This window comes from Vulpes lagopus, chromosome 1 (genome assembly GCF_018345385.1).
Source record: "Vulpes lagopus strain Blue_001 chromosome 1, ASM1834538v1, whole genome shotgun sequence".
NCBI classification, from domain to species: Eukaryota; Metazoa; Chordata; class Mammalia; order Carnivora; family Canidae; genus Vulpes; species Vulpes lagopus.
The window spans coordinates 113409343-113426121 of NC_054824.1; the positions used below are offsets into that span (position 1 = coordinate 113409343).

The 16779-nt window shown below is 37.7% G+C and overlaps 1 protein-coding gene across 6 annotated transcripts in view; it reads left to right on the forward strand.

Moving 5' to 3' along the window:
- Positions 1–16779, forward strand: part of L3MBTL4 (L3MBTL histone methyl-lysine binding protein 4) — a 459873-nt gene that overhangs the window by 187240 nt on the left and 255854 nt on the right. For all 6 annotated transcript variants that reach the window (XM_041724323.1, XM_041724314.1, XM_041724342.1 and 3 more), the window contains 2 exons: positions 11860–11945; positions 14445–14555. In XM_041724323.1, the coding sequence (XP_041580257.1) occupies positions 11860–11945; positions 14445–14555 (197 nt within the window). The remainder of the gene's footprint in view (positions 1–11859; positions 11946–14444; positions 14556–16779) is intronic.

Below are 16779 nucleotides of genomic sequence, written 5' to 3' on the forward strand. Positions count from 1 at the left end.
TTTCAGACTGGTTGTGAATGTATGCTAAATGCAAGATTATTTCCAGAAATAAAACTGTAATATTTTATATTTTGAGAGGTAATGAAATGTAGTTAATAGGGGTAACAGCAGTTGATTTCTATAGATTCTCTAGAATCATCAATTTGCTGGACATATTATCAAATATTCTAGATGTCTGAGGAACACATAGAAATATTTTAACAAACTATGTTTTGATATTGAATAACTACTTACCTTTACTTTATAATTTCTTTGCAAAGCTAAAATTACGTTAGCAAAATTCATAATATGAATAAGTCTTGTAATTAATTGCAACATTAACTATTAACTTTTTAAGGCACACACGTGATTACTCTTATTTTAAATGGGATTTTGCTTTTTCCTATGGATAGATTCTATTGGCATAAGGAATGTAGGAGCTCAGAGGAAAATGTACACTATTTATTAATTGAACAGGTATTAAGTACCTACTAAGCATGAGACCCAGCTAAGAGCTAAGGATCTAACAAAGAACAATATGGATAAAACATGTGAGGATTGTTAGTCATCAGATATTACTCAGTGGAATATTGTGTAGTTTGTGAAACTGAGAGGAAAATAGAAGCAAAATAACCAGCATATTTTCTGTAATGTTAGCTATTGAGAGCAGAGACAGAAAGAGAGAGAGAGACAAAGGGACAGAGAGAAATAGAGGCAATTACTCTATCTTGAGTGCCTGTCATTTACCAAACACTAGGTTGAATTTGGCACCATGGGAGCCATGGTCCTTTGGAGGCAGTTCTTCTGGGAGCTCATCAACTGTAGTACAGATTGATTTTTTTTTTCCTGAAAGTGATTTTACTAGATGGAGAAGAGACTCCATTTCTTTAGTATATTCCTAATACACTTCAGCTCAGCCATACTTTGAGCAAAACAATCAATTACAAAATAAGCTCCTTGATACGTACCTGAAGTACTGATCATTTATTCTATAGACTGAAAGTTCTCTGTGCTTTAGGATCTGATGATCAAGAAACAAACCTGACACACTGTTATAAATATTAGGGGGCCTAACTTGTGTTCTTTTAACAGAGGCTATTTTAACTTTGATTGTAATGAGCTGAATATGGGTGCAAGACTTTTGGCATCTAAGGTACCAGTTATAACTGTGAAGTCAGTTTTAATATATATTTCGAAAACAAAATTGAGTTCACCTGAATTAGGCTTAGCAGTGATTGAGATAACTGTCCTCATGTCTTGTACTACTTTTGTCTTGGATTAAATAGTGACCACTGTCTAACATTGGATACTACTGATTTCGTGATGTTAAGATCATTTTCACAAAGAGCCGCTCCCTGTGTGCAGCACCTACTAAGTGGAGTAGCAGCACACAGGGAACTGTCTGTAGTCTCTACCATCAGGAGGCTTGGACTTTTGGCTGTGTTATCTCACTGCCTTGTCAGGGCTGTCTGAAACAGAGAAATAAATAGGTAGTGTCTGAGGGGCATTCTTAGACAATCCATTCTCTTAAAATGATGGCCAAAGCCTGTGAGGGCTTCCCCAGTGCTAGATGTATGGCTCTCATTCCTCTATTAATGCTTCCTCTTGACTCTAAATGCAGCCCACAGAGCACTCACCAAACCTCAGAGCGACTCTTTGCAAGTCTTGGCTTCTATAGATTGCAGGTCAGGAGACCAGGGCTCTAGCTTTGGCTTTGTTATTAGCTGTCTTGCCTTAGACAAGTCACTTAAGATGCTGGGTCTCACTTTTCTCATCAGTACAGTGAAGAGTTAAATGAAGTGCTCTCTTAAATCTGTCTAGCATGTGTGTTTCTGTCTTTTCCGACTGAACCTTCTCAGTAAGACTCCTGACACATCCTTTTTTATTGCTGGTTATTAAATAGGACTGTTGTCTATTACCTAAAAACTGCTTGCCCTGGGATGTCTATAATTTTTGGTTTCTGGATTGGCCACTGATATAATTATGGTTGTCATGCTTCTTTAGGTTCCATGGGACAGGTTACATAGACCAGAATGCCAGGAACTTAAGGGCTTGTGCTATTTATTTTATTTTATTTTTTAAATTTAAATTCAATTTGCCAACATACAGTATAACACCCAGTGCTCATCACATCAAGTGAAGGACTTGTGCTATTTATTCATGACCCTAATTCTTTAGACTGTTCCAGTGGCAAAATTATGTTTCTAATGAGGCTATTGTTCCTGGAGGTAAAATAATGGAAGGTATTGTTATACGAAGAGTCTGTAGTCAACGGGACATTTAAATGGGTCCTTCTTATATGGAACAAACAATTGAGTATTGCATTTGCCTTGTACAGGTGCCAGAAATCAGGTGGCCTTCCCTTGGTCCTGTCTAATCTATAGTGCTATTTAGAATCTTAGCCAGTATTGGTATAGGAGCACCAGCTTGTTCTAATGGCACCTCTGAATACCACCAACATCAGCAGGCAGATTTTATGTCAGTGTTTCATGCATTATTTTGAGGTTACACCAATATAATTATAGCTCACATATCTGTCATTCTTCGCCACCATGATATCAAATGCAAATCTCTTAAGAATTACATTTTAGTTATTCGGCAAATATTTACCAAGTATTTTTTGAGTGATGACTACATACTAGGCACTGTTCTAGACTCAGAGAGAATAGCAGTGAAGTGAACAAATCCCTGTCACAAGGCAGTTACGTTTTTAAAGAGCAAGAGAATGAATATATAAAATATTCAGAGAAGGACTTCCTGAAAGTATGACATTTGAGTAACAACTTAAAGGAGGTGAGGTGGGCAGTTGGGAGGGTAGTTGGGGAAAAAACTTCCCTGGAAAAGAACAGCAAGTGCAAGGTCTGAGGAGGGAGACGTTGGCTGTGTCCTAGTTGGAGCAGGAGCAGAACGAAAGGGAGATGAGGTCGGAGTGGTAAGGGATGGCATGTCCTCGAGTGATGTAAGTAGCCCTTGGGATGACATGATTGAGGTATGTTTCCACTTATGTCTAAACTTGGCTTGACCTTAATTTTCTCTGTTTTTGTGCCCTAACCCATATGCGTATCCTCTTTCTGGACTTCTTCTTGACCATCAATTGTTTTAAACTCAAAGCACTGGGATTGACCTCTGCTTAGCAGCTTTTCCACACAGGGCTTCCTCTGTTGCCTTCTGGTTTTTTATTTTTTATTCATTTTTTTATTTTTTTATTTTTAAAATTTTTTAAAAAAAATTTTTATTGGAGTTCAATTTGCCAACATATAGCATAACACCCAGTGCTCACCCTGCCTAGTGCCCCCCTCATTGCCCATCACTCAGTCACCCCAACCCCCTGCCCACTTCCCCTTCCACTACCCCTTGTTCATTTCCCAGAGTTAGGTGTCTCTCATGTTTTGTCACCCTCACTGATACTCTGTTGATAGCGAATTTTATCTTACCCAAATAGTCTCACTGCTTCTCCTAGAGCAGTTCTCAGCAGTTTAGAGAGGCCCCTCCTCACTGAGGGCACAAGCTCTTCTGCTCTAACCACACCTCTTCCTTCCTCTGGCTGTCATCTGGTTGTCTTCTAGTTATTTGCTAATGTTAATTGAATATATTTTTCTCTAGAGAACACCTTGGGGGAACTCCAGGGGCTGCCTGGCAGGTGCCCTGCTTTGTAAGTTCCTTGATCCCAATATCCGACACATTTCCCTTGTTTGGTCACTCAGATGGGCCCACAGCCACAGTGTGGACCTCATCTTCCCTCAGCATTTTCCCATCTCTGAACTGTTAATCTTTCAATAATGTGGGATGAGGTGGGTTGTGAATAAATGCATATACATTTCAGGCCTGCCTTCAGCCATGTTCCTGCTCTCACACTTGCCAAAGCACATCATGGCCTCCAGGAGGAGCTCACACTCACAGGCCTGAGGCCTTGGAGGATGGATGGTGCCTTGGACGCTGGAGCTCTGGATTATACTACCAGGGGGAAGCAGTGGTTATGTGGGTAATGAAGTCAGACATAATTGTTCAAATCCCATTTCTTCCACTTACTAACTGCATAACACTGAGCAAGCTGCTCATGTTCTCTGAGCCTCACTTACAAAGTGAAGATGAAAGGCACACCCCATAGCATATGTGAGGAATAAATGACTTACTGCAAATGGAGTACTCAGTAGAAAGGCTACTGATAAAGGGAAAATAGTAAGATGTTGCTTTCTTTGAGACAAGGGAAGAGGTTAAAGGCTATTGTTCCATGGGGTGGTCTCATATATTTCTTGAAACAAGAAGGAATTTAAACTTTTGAAAAGCTTCTGTCTCTTGTGTGGAATCAGAAAAGACCCCAAATAGCCAGGGGAATATTGAAAAAGAAAACCAGAGCCGGGGGCATCACAATGCCAGATTTCAGGAAGGGGCTTAAGGACCCCATCAAAAGGTGCAGGGTTTCAGACTGGATGAAAAAGCAGGACCCATCTATTTGCTGTCTACAAGAGACTCATTTTAGACAGAAGGACACCTACAGCCTGAAAATAAAAGGTTGGAGAACCATTTACCATGCAAATGGTCCTCAAAAGAAAGCAGGGGTAGCCATCCTCATATCAGATAAACTAAAATTTACCCCAAAGACTGTATTGAAAGATGAAGAGGGACACTATCTCACACTTAAAGGATCTATCCAACAAGAGGACTTAACAATCCTCAATATATATGCTCCGAATGTGGGAGCTGCCAATTATATCAATCAATTAATAACCAAAGTTAAGACATACTTAGATAATAATACACTTACACTTGGTGACTTCAATCTAGCACTTTCTACACTCGATAGGTCTTCTAAACACAACATCTCCAAAGCAATGAGAGCTTTAAATGATACACTGGACCAGATGGATTTCACAGATAATCTACAGAACTTGGCATCCAAACTCAATTGAATACACATTCTTCTCAAGTGCACATGGAACTTTCTCCAGAATAGACCACGTACTGGGTCACAAATCGGGTCGGAACCGATACCAAAAGATTGGGATCGTCCCCTGCATATTCTCAGACAATAATGCCTTGAAATTAGAACTAAATCACAACAAGAAGTTTGGAAGGACTTCAAACACGTGGAGGTTAAGGACCATCCTGCTAAAAGATGAAAGGCTCAACCAGGAAATTAAGGAAGAATTAAAAAGATTCATGGAAACTAATGAGAATGAAGATACAACCGTTCAAAATCTTTGGGATGCAGCAAAAGCAGTCCTGAGGGGGAAATACATCGCAATACAAGCATCCATTCAAAAACCAGAAAGAACTCAAATACAAACGCTAACCTTACACCTAAAAGAGCTAGAGAAAAAACAGCAAATAGATCCTACACCCAGCAGAAGAAGAGAGTTAATAAAGATTCGAGCAGAACTCAACGAAATCGACACCAGAAGAACTTGGAACAGATCAACAAACCAGGAGTTGGTTCTTTGAAAGAATTAATAAGATAGATAAACCATTAGCCAGCCTTATTAAAAAGAAGAGAGAGAAGACTCAAATTAATAAAATCATGAATGAGAAAGGAGAGATCACTACCAACACCAAGGAAATACAAACGATTTTAAAAACATATTATGAACAGCTATACGCCAATAAATTAGGCAATCATCAGTCATCAGCAACCTCCCAAGACACAAAAGTCCAGGGCCAGATGGCTTCCCTGGGGAATTCTATCAAACGTTTAAAGAAGAAATCATACCTATTCTACTAAAGCTGTTCGGAACGATAGAAAGAGATGGAGTACTTCCAAATTCATTCTAAGGTGAGGCCAGCATCACCTTAATTCCAAAACCAGACAAAGACCCCACCAAAAAGGAGAATTACAGACCAATATCCCTGATGAACATGGATGCAAAAATTCTCAACAAGATACTAGCCAATAGGATCCAACAGTACATTAAGACAATTATTCACCATGACCAAGTAGGATTTATTCCCGGGACACAAGGCTGGTTCAACACTCGTAAAACAATCAGTGTGATTCATCATATCAGCAAGCGAAAAACCAAGAACCATATGATCCTCTCATTAGATGCAGAGAAAGCATTTGACAAAATACAGCATCCATTCCTGATCAAAACTCTTCAGAGTGTAGGGATAGAGGGAACATTCCTCTACATCTTAAAAGCCATCTACGAAAAGCCCACAGCAAATATCATTCTCAATGGGGAAGCACTGTGAGCCTTTCCCCTAAGAACAGGAACAAGACAGGGATGTCCACTCTCACCACTGCTATTCAACATAGTACTGGAAGTCCTAGCCTCAGCAATCAGACAAAAAAAAAAAAAAGACATTAAAGGCATTCAAATTGGCAAAGAAGAAGTCAAACTCTCCCTCTTCACCAATGTGATACTCTACATAGAAAACCCAAAAGCCTCCACCCCAAGAGTGCTAGAACTCATACAGCAATTTGGCAGTGTGGCAGGATACAAAATCAATGCCCAGAATTGGGGCATTTCTATACACTAACAATAAGACTGAAGAAAGAGAAATTAAGGAGTCAATCCCATTTACAATGGCACCCAAAAGCATAAGATGCCTAGGAATAAACCTAACCAAAGAGGTAAAGGATCTATACCCTAAAAACTATAGAACACTTCTGAAAGAAATTGAGGAAGACACAAAGAGATGGAATAATCCTCCATGCTCATGGATTGGCAGAATTAATACTGTGAAAATGTCAATGTTACCCAGGGCAATTTACACATTTAATGCAATCCCTGTCAAAATACCATGGACTTTCTTCAGAGAGTTAGAACAAATTATTTTAAGATTTGTGTGGAATCAGAAAAGACCCCGAATAGCCAGGGGAATTTTAAAAAAGAAAACCATAGCTGGGGGCATCACAATGCCAGATTCCAGGTTGTACTACAAAGCTGTGGTCATCAAGACAGTGTGGTACTGGCACAAAAACAGACACATAGATCAATGGAACAGAATAGAGAATCCAGAAATCGGCCCTCAACTCTGTGGTCAACTAATATTCGACAAAGCAGGAAAGACTATCCACTGGAAAAAGGACAGTCTCTTCAATAAATGGTGCTGGGAAAATTGGACAGCCATGTGCAGAAGAATAAAACTAGACCATTCTCTTACATCAGACACAAAGATAAACTCAAAATGGATGCAAGATCTAAATGTGAGACAAGAATCCATCAAAATCCTAGAGGTGAACACAGGCAACACCCTTTTTGAACGTGGCCACAGCAACTTCTTTCAAGATACAGCTATGAAGGCAAGGGAACAAAAGCAAAAATGAATTGTTGGGACTTAATCACGATAAAAAGCTGCACAGCAAAAGAAACAGTCAAGAAAACTAAAAGACAACCTACAGAATGGGAGAAGATATTTGCAACTGACTTACCAGATAAAGGACTAGTATCCAAGATCTATAAAGAACTTGTTAAACTCAACAGCAAAGAAACAAAGAGTCCAATCATGAAGAGAAATTTCAGAGGAAGACATAGACACGGCCAACAAGCACATGAGAAAATGCTCCACATCACTTGCCATCAGGGAAATACAAATCAAAACCACAATGAGATACCACCTCACAACAGTGAGAATGGGGAAGATTAACAAGACAGGAAACAACAAATGTTGGAGAGGATGTGGAGAAAGGGGAACCGTCTTGCACTGTTGCTGGGAATATGAACTAGTACAGCCACTCTGGAAAACTGTGTGAAGTTCCTCAAAGAGTTAAAAATACATCTACCCTACGACCCAGCAATTGCACTGCTGGGGATTTACCCCAAAGATACAGATGCAGTGAGACGCTGGAACACCTGTACCCCAATGTTTATAGCAGCAGTGTCCACAATAGCCAAACTTTGGAAGGAGCCTCGGTGTCCATTGAAAGATGAATGGATAAAGAAGATGCGGTTTATGTATACAATGGAATATTACTCAGCCATTAGAAACAACAAATACCCACCATTTGCTTCAACGTGGATGGAACTGGAGGGTATTATGCTGAGTGAAGTAAGTCAATCGCAGAAGGATAAACATTATATGGTCTTATTCAGTTGCGGAATATAAAAAATAGTGAAAGGGAATAAAGGGGAAAGGAGAGAAAATGAGTGGGAAATATCAGTGAGGGTAACAAAACATGAGAGATACCTAACTCTGGGAAACGAACAAGGGGTAGTGGAAAGGGAGGCGGGTGGGAGGTTGGGGTGACTGGGTGACGGGCACTGAGGGGGGCACTTGATGGGATGAGCACTGGGTGTTATGCTATATGTTGGCATATTTAACTCCAATAAAAAATATAAAAAAAAAAGAAAAGAAAAGCTTCTGTCTCATTGTCAGACAGTTGTGTCATCGCATCTGGCTCTTGCCCCTTCCTCTGTTGCCTCACCTCTACCTTCCCCAAACTCCAAGGAGAGCAAGACTTCAGGAGGAGGACCTGGGGACCAAGTGGCTTTTGCAATCCTCCCTAGGCAATGAGATATTCTTCTTTTCTTGGGCTCATTGAACAGGGAACATGTACATAATACATGTTTTCTTTTTTTGTACATACATAATGCATTTCTAGAGAGTGCTGTAGATGCAGTTATGGCTTTAGAAACATCTAAAAATAGTCACAGCCTTTTTTTTTCACTTATTGATCCCCAAAAGAGCAAAAAAGATTATTTCTTTTGTAGCAGCTTGCCAAATTTCTTTAGGACCTGGAGCAGCACTAATTGCTTCCTGTCTTGGTCACAGCATGTTCATTCCTCAACCCACCACACGCTGCTTTCCTTAGTTATCATTCCAGGAAATCTGCTGCTTGGGTCCCTGGTAAGAAACCTAGAGCAGACAAGAGGGGACCCTAGTGCTGAAGGGGCAAGATGTGAGCATATTCAGAACCTATGCAGAAATGTGGAAATCCAAAATACAAGGAACGAACTTGGACAGTTATTAAAAATATGACCTACAAAAATAAATGAAATGCAGAAATAATTATTGAAACAGAAGGTATGTAGCACAACTCATATAGACAAGGACAAAAGCAAAGGAAACTCTGAGAGAGCTTTTTTTTAAAAAAATCCAGCTAAAAACATGCTTACAGAAGTTAGATAAAGCAAACTGGTTAGGAAAGTAAACGTGAATGGTTTTCAAAATCCATTTAGAAGATATTTAAAATAGATACACCTAAAAAAAATAGATACACCTGAAACAAAATAATTTAAAAATAAAAAAGATGGGAAAATTTTATCAAGAAAACATAAACAGAAAATAACAGGATGACACGTAATTTAATTTTTAGTAAAAAGAATTTTTAAAAAAGATTTTATTTATTCATGAGAGACACACAGAGAGAGGCAGAGACACAGGCAGAGGGAGAAACAGGCTCCATGCAGGGAACCTGATGTGGGACTCGATCCTGGGTCTCCAGGATCACGCCCTGGGCTGAAGGCCGCGCTAAACCGCTGAGCCACCGGGGCTGCTCAAAAAGAAGAATTTGATGCAAAGTGCAGTCAAGGTGTCCAAAGGGACATTTTTTTCTATGTTAAATAAAAAGTGCAGTTACTAGTGAACATTACATGTGCTGCTCTGTGCTGAGTAACATCAAAATACGAAGCAAAATACCCTTTGATTCAGCAGTTTTATGCCTGGATGCATTCCAAAAGAAGTGTTTATTTCTGGTCACTAAAGAGAATGTACTAGAATGTTTGTAGCAGCACTTTCCATAGTAGCTCCCAAATCAAAACTACCCAAATGACCATCACCAGTAGAATGGGTAAAGAATGGAGAAACCCTCACCCAATGGACATCTATACAGTAGTGAAAATGAATGTTATGCATACAGCAATCTACATGAACCTCATAGTCGAAGTCCTGAGCAAAAGCTGTCCACCGCAAATGAGCACATGCCATATGATTCCATTTATACAAAGGAAAAAATGGAACAAACAGATAAAGACTCCTAACTCTGGGAAACGAACTAGGGATGGTGGGAGGGGATGAGAGGGGGTGGGGGTGAATAGGTCATGGGCACTGAGCCGGGCACTTGATGGGATGAGCACTGAGTGTTATTTTGTATGTTGGCAAATTGAACACCAATAAAAAATAAATTTATTAGTAAAAAATAAAGAGAAAATAATAATAATAAAAAAACAGAGCTAATCTGAGAGGATGAGAGTTTCTCTTTGCAGAGAGGGGCCAGTTGCTAGAAGGGAGCACAATGGGGAGGGGGTGTTTTGTGTTCTGGTTACATGGCTATGCTAATTTTGTGAATAATATTCAGGCTGCTTACTTGACTTGTATATTTGTCTTTAAATATATTTTGTTTTAGTAAAAAAAGGTAAAAAAATATACTTAGTAAATCTATTTTAGTAAAACTATGTATTTTTTATTTTAGTAAAAAATTTGTTTTAGTTTTTTCTTCATATTTAGTTTAAAAATCAAGAAAAAAATTATCAGAGAGACTAGAAAACTGTACAGAAAAACTGTTTTAGGGATGCCTGGGTGGCTCAGCAGTTAAGCATCTGCCTTTGGCTAAGGGCGTGATCCTGGGGTCCCGGGATTGAGTTCTGCATCGGGCTTCCTCATGGAGCCTGCTTCTTCCTCTGCCCATGTCTCTGCCTCTCTCTCTGTGTCTCTCATGAATAAATAAATAAAATCTTTTAAAAAAACATTTTAGAGATTTTAGCATATTGCTTCAATAAAATTTTACTTAAATAAATAGATTTTTTAATAATACAGCTCTTTACATTGAATTAATGCATAACTGATTATACCTTAAAACATATATGTATGTGTTATGTATATACTTAAAAAATATTTAACTGTTGTTCCTATATTAGACCAATAAGAATTCCTAAAGTCCCCAAACAGGAATTGTATAAACCATGTGACATTCTGAAACTGTCATGTGATAAACTAGATACTATTATTCATATTTTAAACAACTACAAAAATTAACTATTTGAGATATCTCTGAAATAAATATTTGGCCAGTGACTAAATGAAGGTGACAGTTACAGATTGTAATAATAATGAATAATTATTTTTGAGAAAATAAAAATGAGAAAGATAAGTATGTCATGAAAGTTTTTCCAGGTGTTTAAAGCTGTATTCAGTTCATAGTCTTGAATGCTTCTATTACTTAAAAAATGAAAATAAATCAGTTTTCTTTATAATTCAATTTGAAAAGTAAAAACAAACCTAGTGGAAATAGGAGTAAAGAAGTAATAAGAATAAAAGCGGCAAATGAAATAATTAGAAGAGATAAAATAAAACAGTAGAGCTGGTGGATAAATCTAGGTACTTATTCCTTTAAAGGAAAAAGAAAACAGCACAATAATAGGTAATGTAATATAATTATGAATAAAATAAAAAAATAAAGAGAAATAAGGAACTCTATTAGAAATTTTTTTAACAGAGTGCTTTATGCCATATTATACCCATATGTATATTTTAATTGCAATTGTAAATGGCAAACCTGGGAAATTGCAATTACAGAGATGTAATTAAGAGAATAAAACCCTAATAGATGCAGTTGTATGGGAGGAGTTATAAAGATTAACCAGTTCATGGTCTGAGGTCAGACAGTGATTGTTTTTTGTTGTTGTTGTTTTTTGTTTTTTGTTTGAAAACTTCTGGGTATAACCTGTCTCTGCCCAGTGTGCAGAGCACTATTTTACCTTGGCCAGCATACTTAACCTTGTTTATTGAATGAATGAACCAGTGAATGAGTGCTCTTTTGCTTTAGTGGGGATCACATAGCCCTCTCAGAGGTTAGTAAAAAGTTCGGTAATGTATGTGAAATTCTTACCATAGGGGCTATTAAATAGTGAGCATTCAGTTCACAATGGGTCAGGTGTCTTAAAGTACATGGGAATCAAAAGGTCAATGAGTAATCTTTTGATATGTATGTATATTTTTCAGGTTATCCTGATCCAGAAAATTTTTCCTGGACAGAATATCTGGAAGCTACTCAAACTAATGCTGTTCCTGCCAAAGTTTTTAAAATGGTAAGTTTGTGTCTGAACACCCTCTCAACTTTAAACAATGTACATGTTGACTTCATTGGCAGTTTTAAATTATTCGGATTTTTTCTTTTCAAAGTCAAGTGTTATTTCCTAACCAATTTGCCTTGTTTTCATTTAAAACTACAAAGGAGGTGACTCTCCCCACACAAAGGTAATGATGGTCTCCCTACTTGAAAAGCACAGTAGGGACACCTGGGTGGCTCAGTGGTTGAGCATCTGCCTTTGGCCTAGGGGTGATCCTGGAGTCCTGGGATCGAGTCCCACATCGGGCTTCTTGCATGGAGCCTGCTTCTCCCTCTGCCTTTGTCTCTCCCTCTCTCTCAATCTGTGTCACTCATGAATAAATAAATAAAATCTAAAGAAAGAAAGAAAGAAAAGCACAGTAGCCCATGCTAGCGCAGCTGAAGACACTGCATCAACTTCAGATAATAGTAGAGTCCTTCACTTCTGCTTGTATTCGTCCATCACGTGGGAACTCTCAGCTTTCGCAGTCTCGGGGTCTGTTTGAATGTCTTTAACGCCCTAATAGAATAGGTGAATCTCGTGTAGCCTGTGTGTGTTCCAGTTTTATCCATCTTGAGGCAAACACTGCCTTTAGCATTTGTTAGAACACCAATTTTTATGTTCAAATTTGTACTTACACATTTATTCCAGGTTGAACTGAGCATAAATGATTTAGTAAAAGATGGTGCATTGATAGGATAGTTGGAGATATTTATGTTCTAAAATGGTTTTCAAATTGTTTCCTTTCAACTTGTGTGTTCCAGGCTTCCTGACTCATGTTTAATCAGAATTTTATATAGTGAGCTTCCACATATGATTCCATTTATAGAAACTTTTCTAGGGATCAAAAGAGATTTGAAACAAAATGCTATTTCATTTTTTTAAAGTTGATTATATAAGGATTTGGTAAATAAGTGTAATCAAATTAAGAAGGCTAGAAGTCCTGGAGTGCTTGAAAGGGCTTTAAGAATTGCAAAAACTCAGTAAGCAAAATACCAGCTGCTTGTATTATCTTTTTCTTTTTGTTTCTGTCAAAACTCATTGTAATTTTCCAAGAAGAAAATTACAGGAAAATAAAATTATGATTTAGTTAAAAAGGCAACTTCCAGGCTCTTACATGGGATTATTATGGATTCACCTCAAGCTATATATCTTTGGCATCTGCAATATGAAACTGTACCTTTGTTATTGAACAGTGACCTTGGGGAGAGCAGAAAAATTTTCAAGCATCAGAGACCTAATTATAGTCAGTGTACTCCATTTAGTAAATGTAATAATGCATTTTGGAAGAAAATATGCTTCCACAAAAGCTGGAGAGAAACAAGCCCGGTATTGGAGAAAGATTTAACTGTGTATTATTCACATATCATGAGGATTTTATTTTCCAATTACAATTTCTAGACTTGAGAATTCAGTACACTTTTGTTTTCAATAAAGTCAGTTGAATACTTTTATGTGTAATAGCTTTCAAAGTTAAACTTTTTGCCAATCTACGAACACTGTTGGACTTATCTTTTGACTTTGATTTTTGGTATTTAAATTTCCTTGGTGTCAATTATTTTGTAAGTCCTGGTATATTTTTTCCCATTTGGTTTGTGTGTGTGTGTGTGTGTGTGTGTGTGTGTGTGTGTGTGTCTGGGTGTCCATCATTATAGACTCTCGGCTCCTAGCATTTAAAAACTTGGAAGAAAGCTTAAATTAATACAATTTTTAACATGCTTACATTACAGATAAGTAACAAAAGCACAGGTTATGGCTTTAAATTACACTATGGTATGATTTTAAAACAGTTTAGCTGTGATAGTCATACAGCTTTTATCTATTTTAAAATTTAGATTTATAAAGGATTATGCTTATCCTTTCTAATTTTTTAGTAAATAATTTTGTGTTCTAGGTCCTATACTCCAAAACTGGGCAGCAAGAATAGTCAACAGTTTCTTAATTTATAAAGTTAATTTCAGAAAAAAATCCAAACAGATATATAAACTGTTAATAAATTAGAACTTTTCCTGAATCTGGTGATTATTAGTGAATTCATGATTTAATCTCTCTTTTTTTATTTTTTATTTTTTTTTTATTTATGATAGTCACAGAGAGAGAGAGAGAATGGCAGAGACACAGGCAGAGGGAGAAGCAGGCTCCATGCACCGGGAGCCGGATGTGGGATTTGATCCCAGGTCTCCAGGATCGCGCCCTGGGCCAAAGGCAGGCGCCAAACCTCTGCGCCACCCAGGGATCCCCGATTTAATCTCTTTTTAGCTATCTTGAAAATGACCAGAAAATTCTTTCTCCTCTCACAGGTTTTATGAAACTGGGTAAAATAATATGTTTAATAAACCTTATGTGCCCTTAAACCTAAATTCCACTTATATTAATACAAGGTCTGAATGCAAAGTCAGAACAGTTGCACTTTAGAAAACATGCGTGTCATTTCTGAGCCACTGGGTTTTGCAGACTTTTGTTCTTGTGATGTTTCAGCGGCCGCCCCATGGTTTTCTGCCGAGCATGAGACTCGAAGCTGTGGACAGACGGAACCCCAGGCTAATTCGCGTGGCTACGGTCATAGATGTGGATGACCAGCGAGTAAAGGTACTTCCGTACTTCGAGGAGGGCGCTGCTGCCCAGGTGCAGGCCTGCCCCTCCAGCGAGGCTCTGGTTTTTTGGCACAGGGGGAGGAGAAAACTTGCACTAACAGCGTGTAGAGATTGCCAGCTGACGCCTACTTGGCATGGACAATCCTGGATTGGATACAACTAATTCTGAGAGGGATTCTAACATGTTCTTTTACGGATTTGCTATTTAGACATTATACGTTTTTTCCTTTTTCTTTTGTTTCCCAAAGCCTCCTTTTATTGCTATTATCAGCTTTTTTGGAAATAGTCATTAAACACCTTAACAAGAACAAGTAAGTCTTTGTTTTCTACTGTTCTTTGTTCGATCAAAGAAAAAGGAATAAAAGGGCTTCAGTCATGTAGCTGAAACAAAAATGCAGATTTTGAAGTTAATATTTTATGAACAGATCTCTATACTGTCCTTATTGTGAAACCTATTTTTTTAAATGCACACATCTTCAAACTGAAATTTTCTTAAAATGGGAGCTTTTCATTTTTTTAGAGGAAGCTAAAAGTTGTGGTATTCAGTAAATCTACACCATATGACAGTTTAAAATTATTTTCCACCCACAGTTTATTTCATACTCATAAAAAATTTCAAGTCAACTTCTTTTAATAGGCACTATCAAGATGCGTTTAAGTTTGATATAGTTTGCTCTGATTTAAAACAAATCTTTTTTGCTATGTGTTTTACTTGAAAACCATTTCTATTTCATCTCTTAAACAATAATCAGTACATATATTTAAGTAAAATTTAGAGATGTGTATTTCACTGTAGATTATCAAGAATTAGCTGTTTCTTTTATTCTGACAAATGAAAATAATTATGCCAAACACTATTCAGTACTAATACATTGTAGGTATTTTCTCCCATTATCTTGTTCTTAATGTTTTATTTTAAATTGAATTTTAAGCATATTGCTCAAATTCTTACTTATCTGTGGCTCTTGACTGCTTACTCTTATAGCACTTACTCTGGGAATAACTTTTGGATATCATAATTATTTTATAAATTCAGGAGTATTTTTTAAAAGATTTTACTTACTTATTTGAGAGAGTGCAAGAGAGGGAAGGGAGAAGCAGCTCCACGTGAGGCTCAATCCCACAACCCTGAGATCATGACCTGAGCTGAGACCAACAGTTGAAAGCTTAACCAACTGAGCCACCCAGGACCCCCAAACTTCAGAAATATTTTGTCACTGAAAATCAGTCTCAGGTCTTTTTCTCTGAATTCTCATTTAACTTTCATTATAAAATTACTGCATTTGTAGGAATAATTCAATCTTAATAGTACATCAAATCTTACTTAGAATTTTAATTGACAGATTTTCTTGTGATTCATAATATACATACTGTGTTACCCATTGAATGTATTCGCCGGCTTATTTATGTGATCATATTGGGTTAACACATTACCTTGAAATATTTGAAAAACTAGTTCCTAAAGTGAATTTGGTGTATTTCTTATTTACTATCTCAACATTGATCCATTTAAATCTCTGAGAATTTAGTTGATCCTTCCAATGAAATATTTCATGTATCTTCTCCTTCTCCTTTCTCTTTCATGGTAATTGCCTTGTCCTTTACTATAAGGAAAGAGTTGGAAAGTGGTTGGTCTCTCTGACAGGATTAGAACCTGGAGTGTTATTTCTGTGTGCAAATTGGAAGTACCTTTAGGATTTTAGGAAGAAATTAAGATGTGTTTACACAGCTGATGCTCTCTACCCTGTGATATGGTGCTTTATAAGATGTGAAATGAATTGCTTCCACATACCATTCAGTATCTTGAAATGTATCAATCCTGAAATGGACATAAATGTCTTAGGGCTTGTGGCACACTTTGGGTCTCACAAACAGTCTCTACCCCCTTGCAGCCCATTCCTGGGATGAACCCTTCTGCCATGTTCTGCACCCTCTCCTAGTCATTGCTGCAGTTGGGTACATGCTTATCCTGTCCCATGAAGTACAAGGGGAAAGAATGTGGGCCAGAAGTTTACAAATAGAAACAAATCACAAAGGAGATTCAGAAGTATGCCTTAAAATTCCATTCAATAGTGTTCCCGAGGAGAAAAAGGCATTGAAAATGAGCGTCAGGTGTTTCCCTCTGAATTCCTGTTTAAGGAAGTTGAAGGGAGTGGGTGAACTGTCTCTGTGATTGAAAATGCAATTGACACTTCCCTGACCTCCTTGTTGTCCAGCAC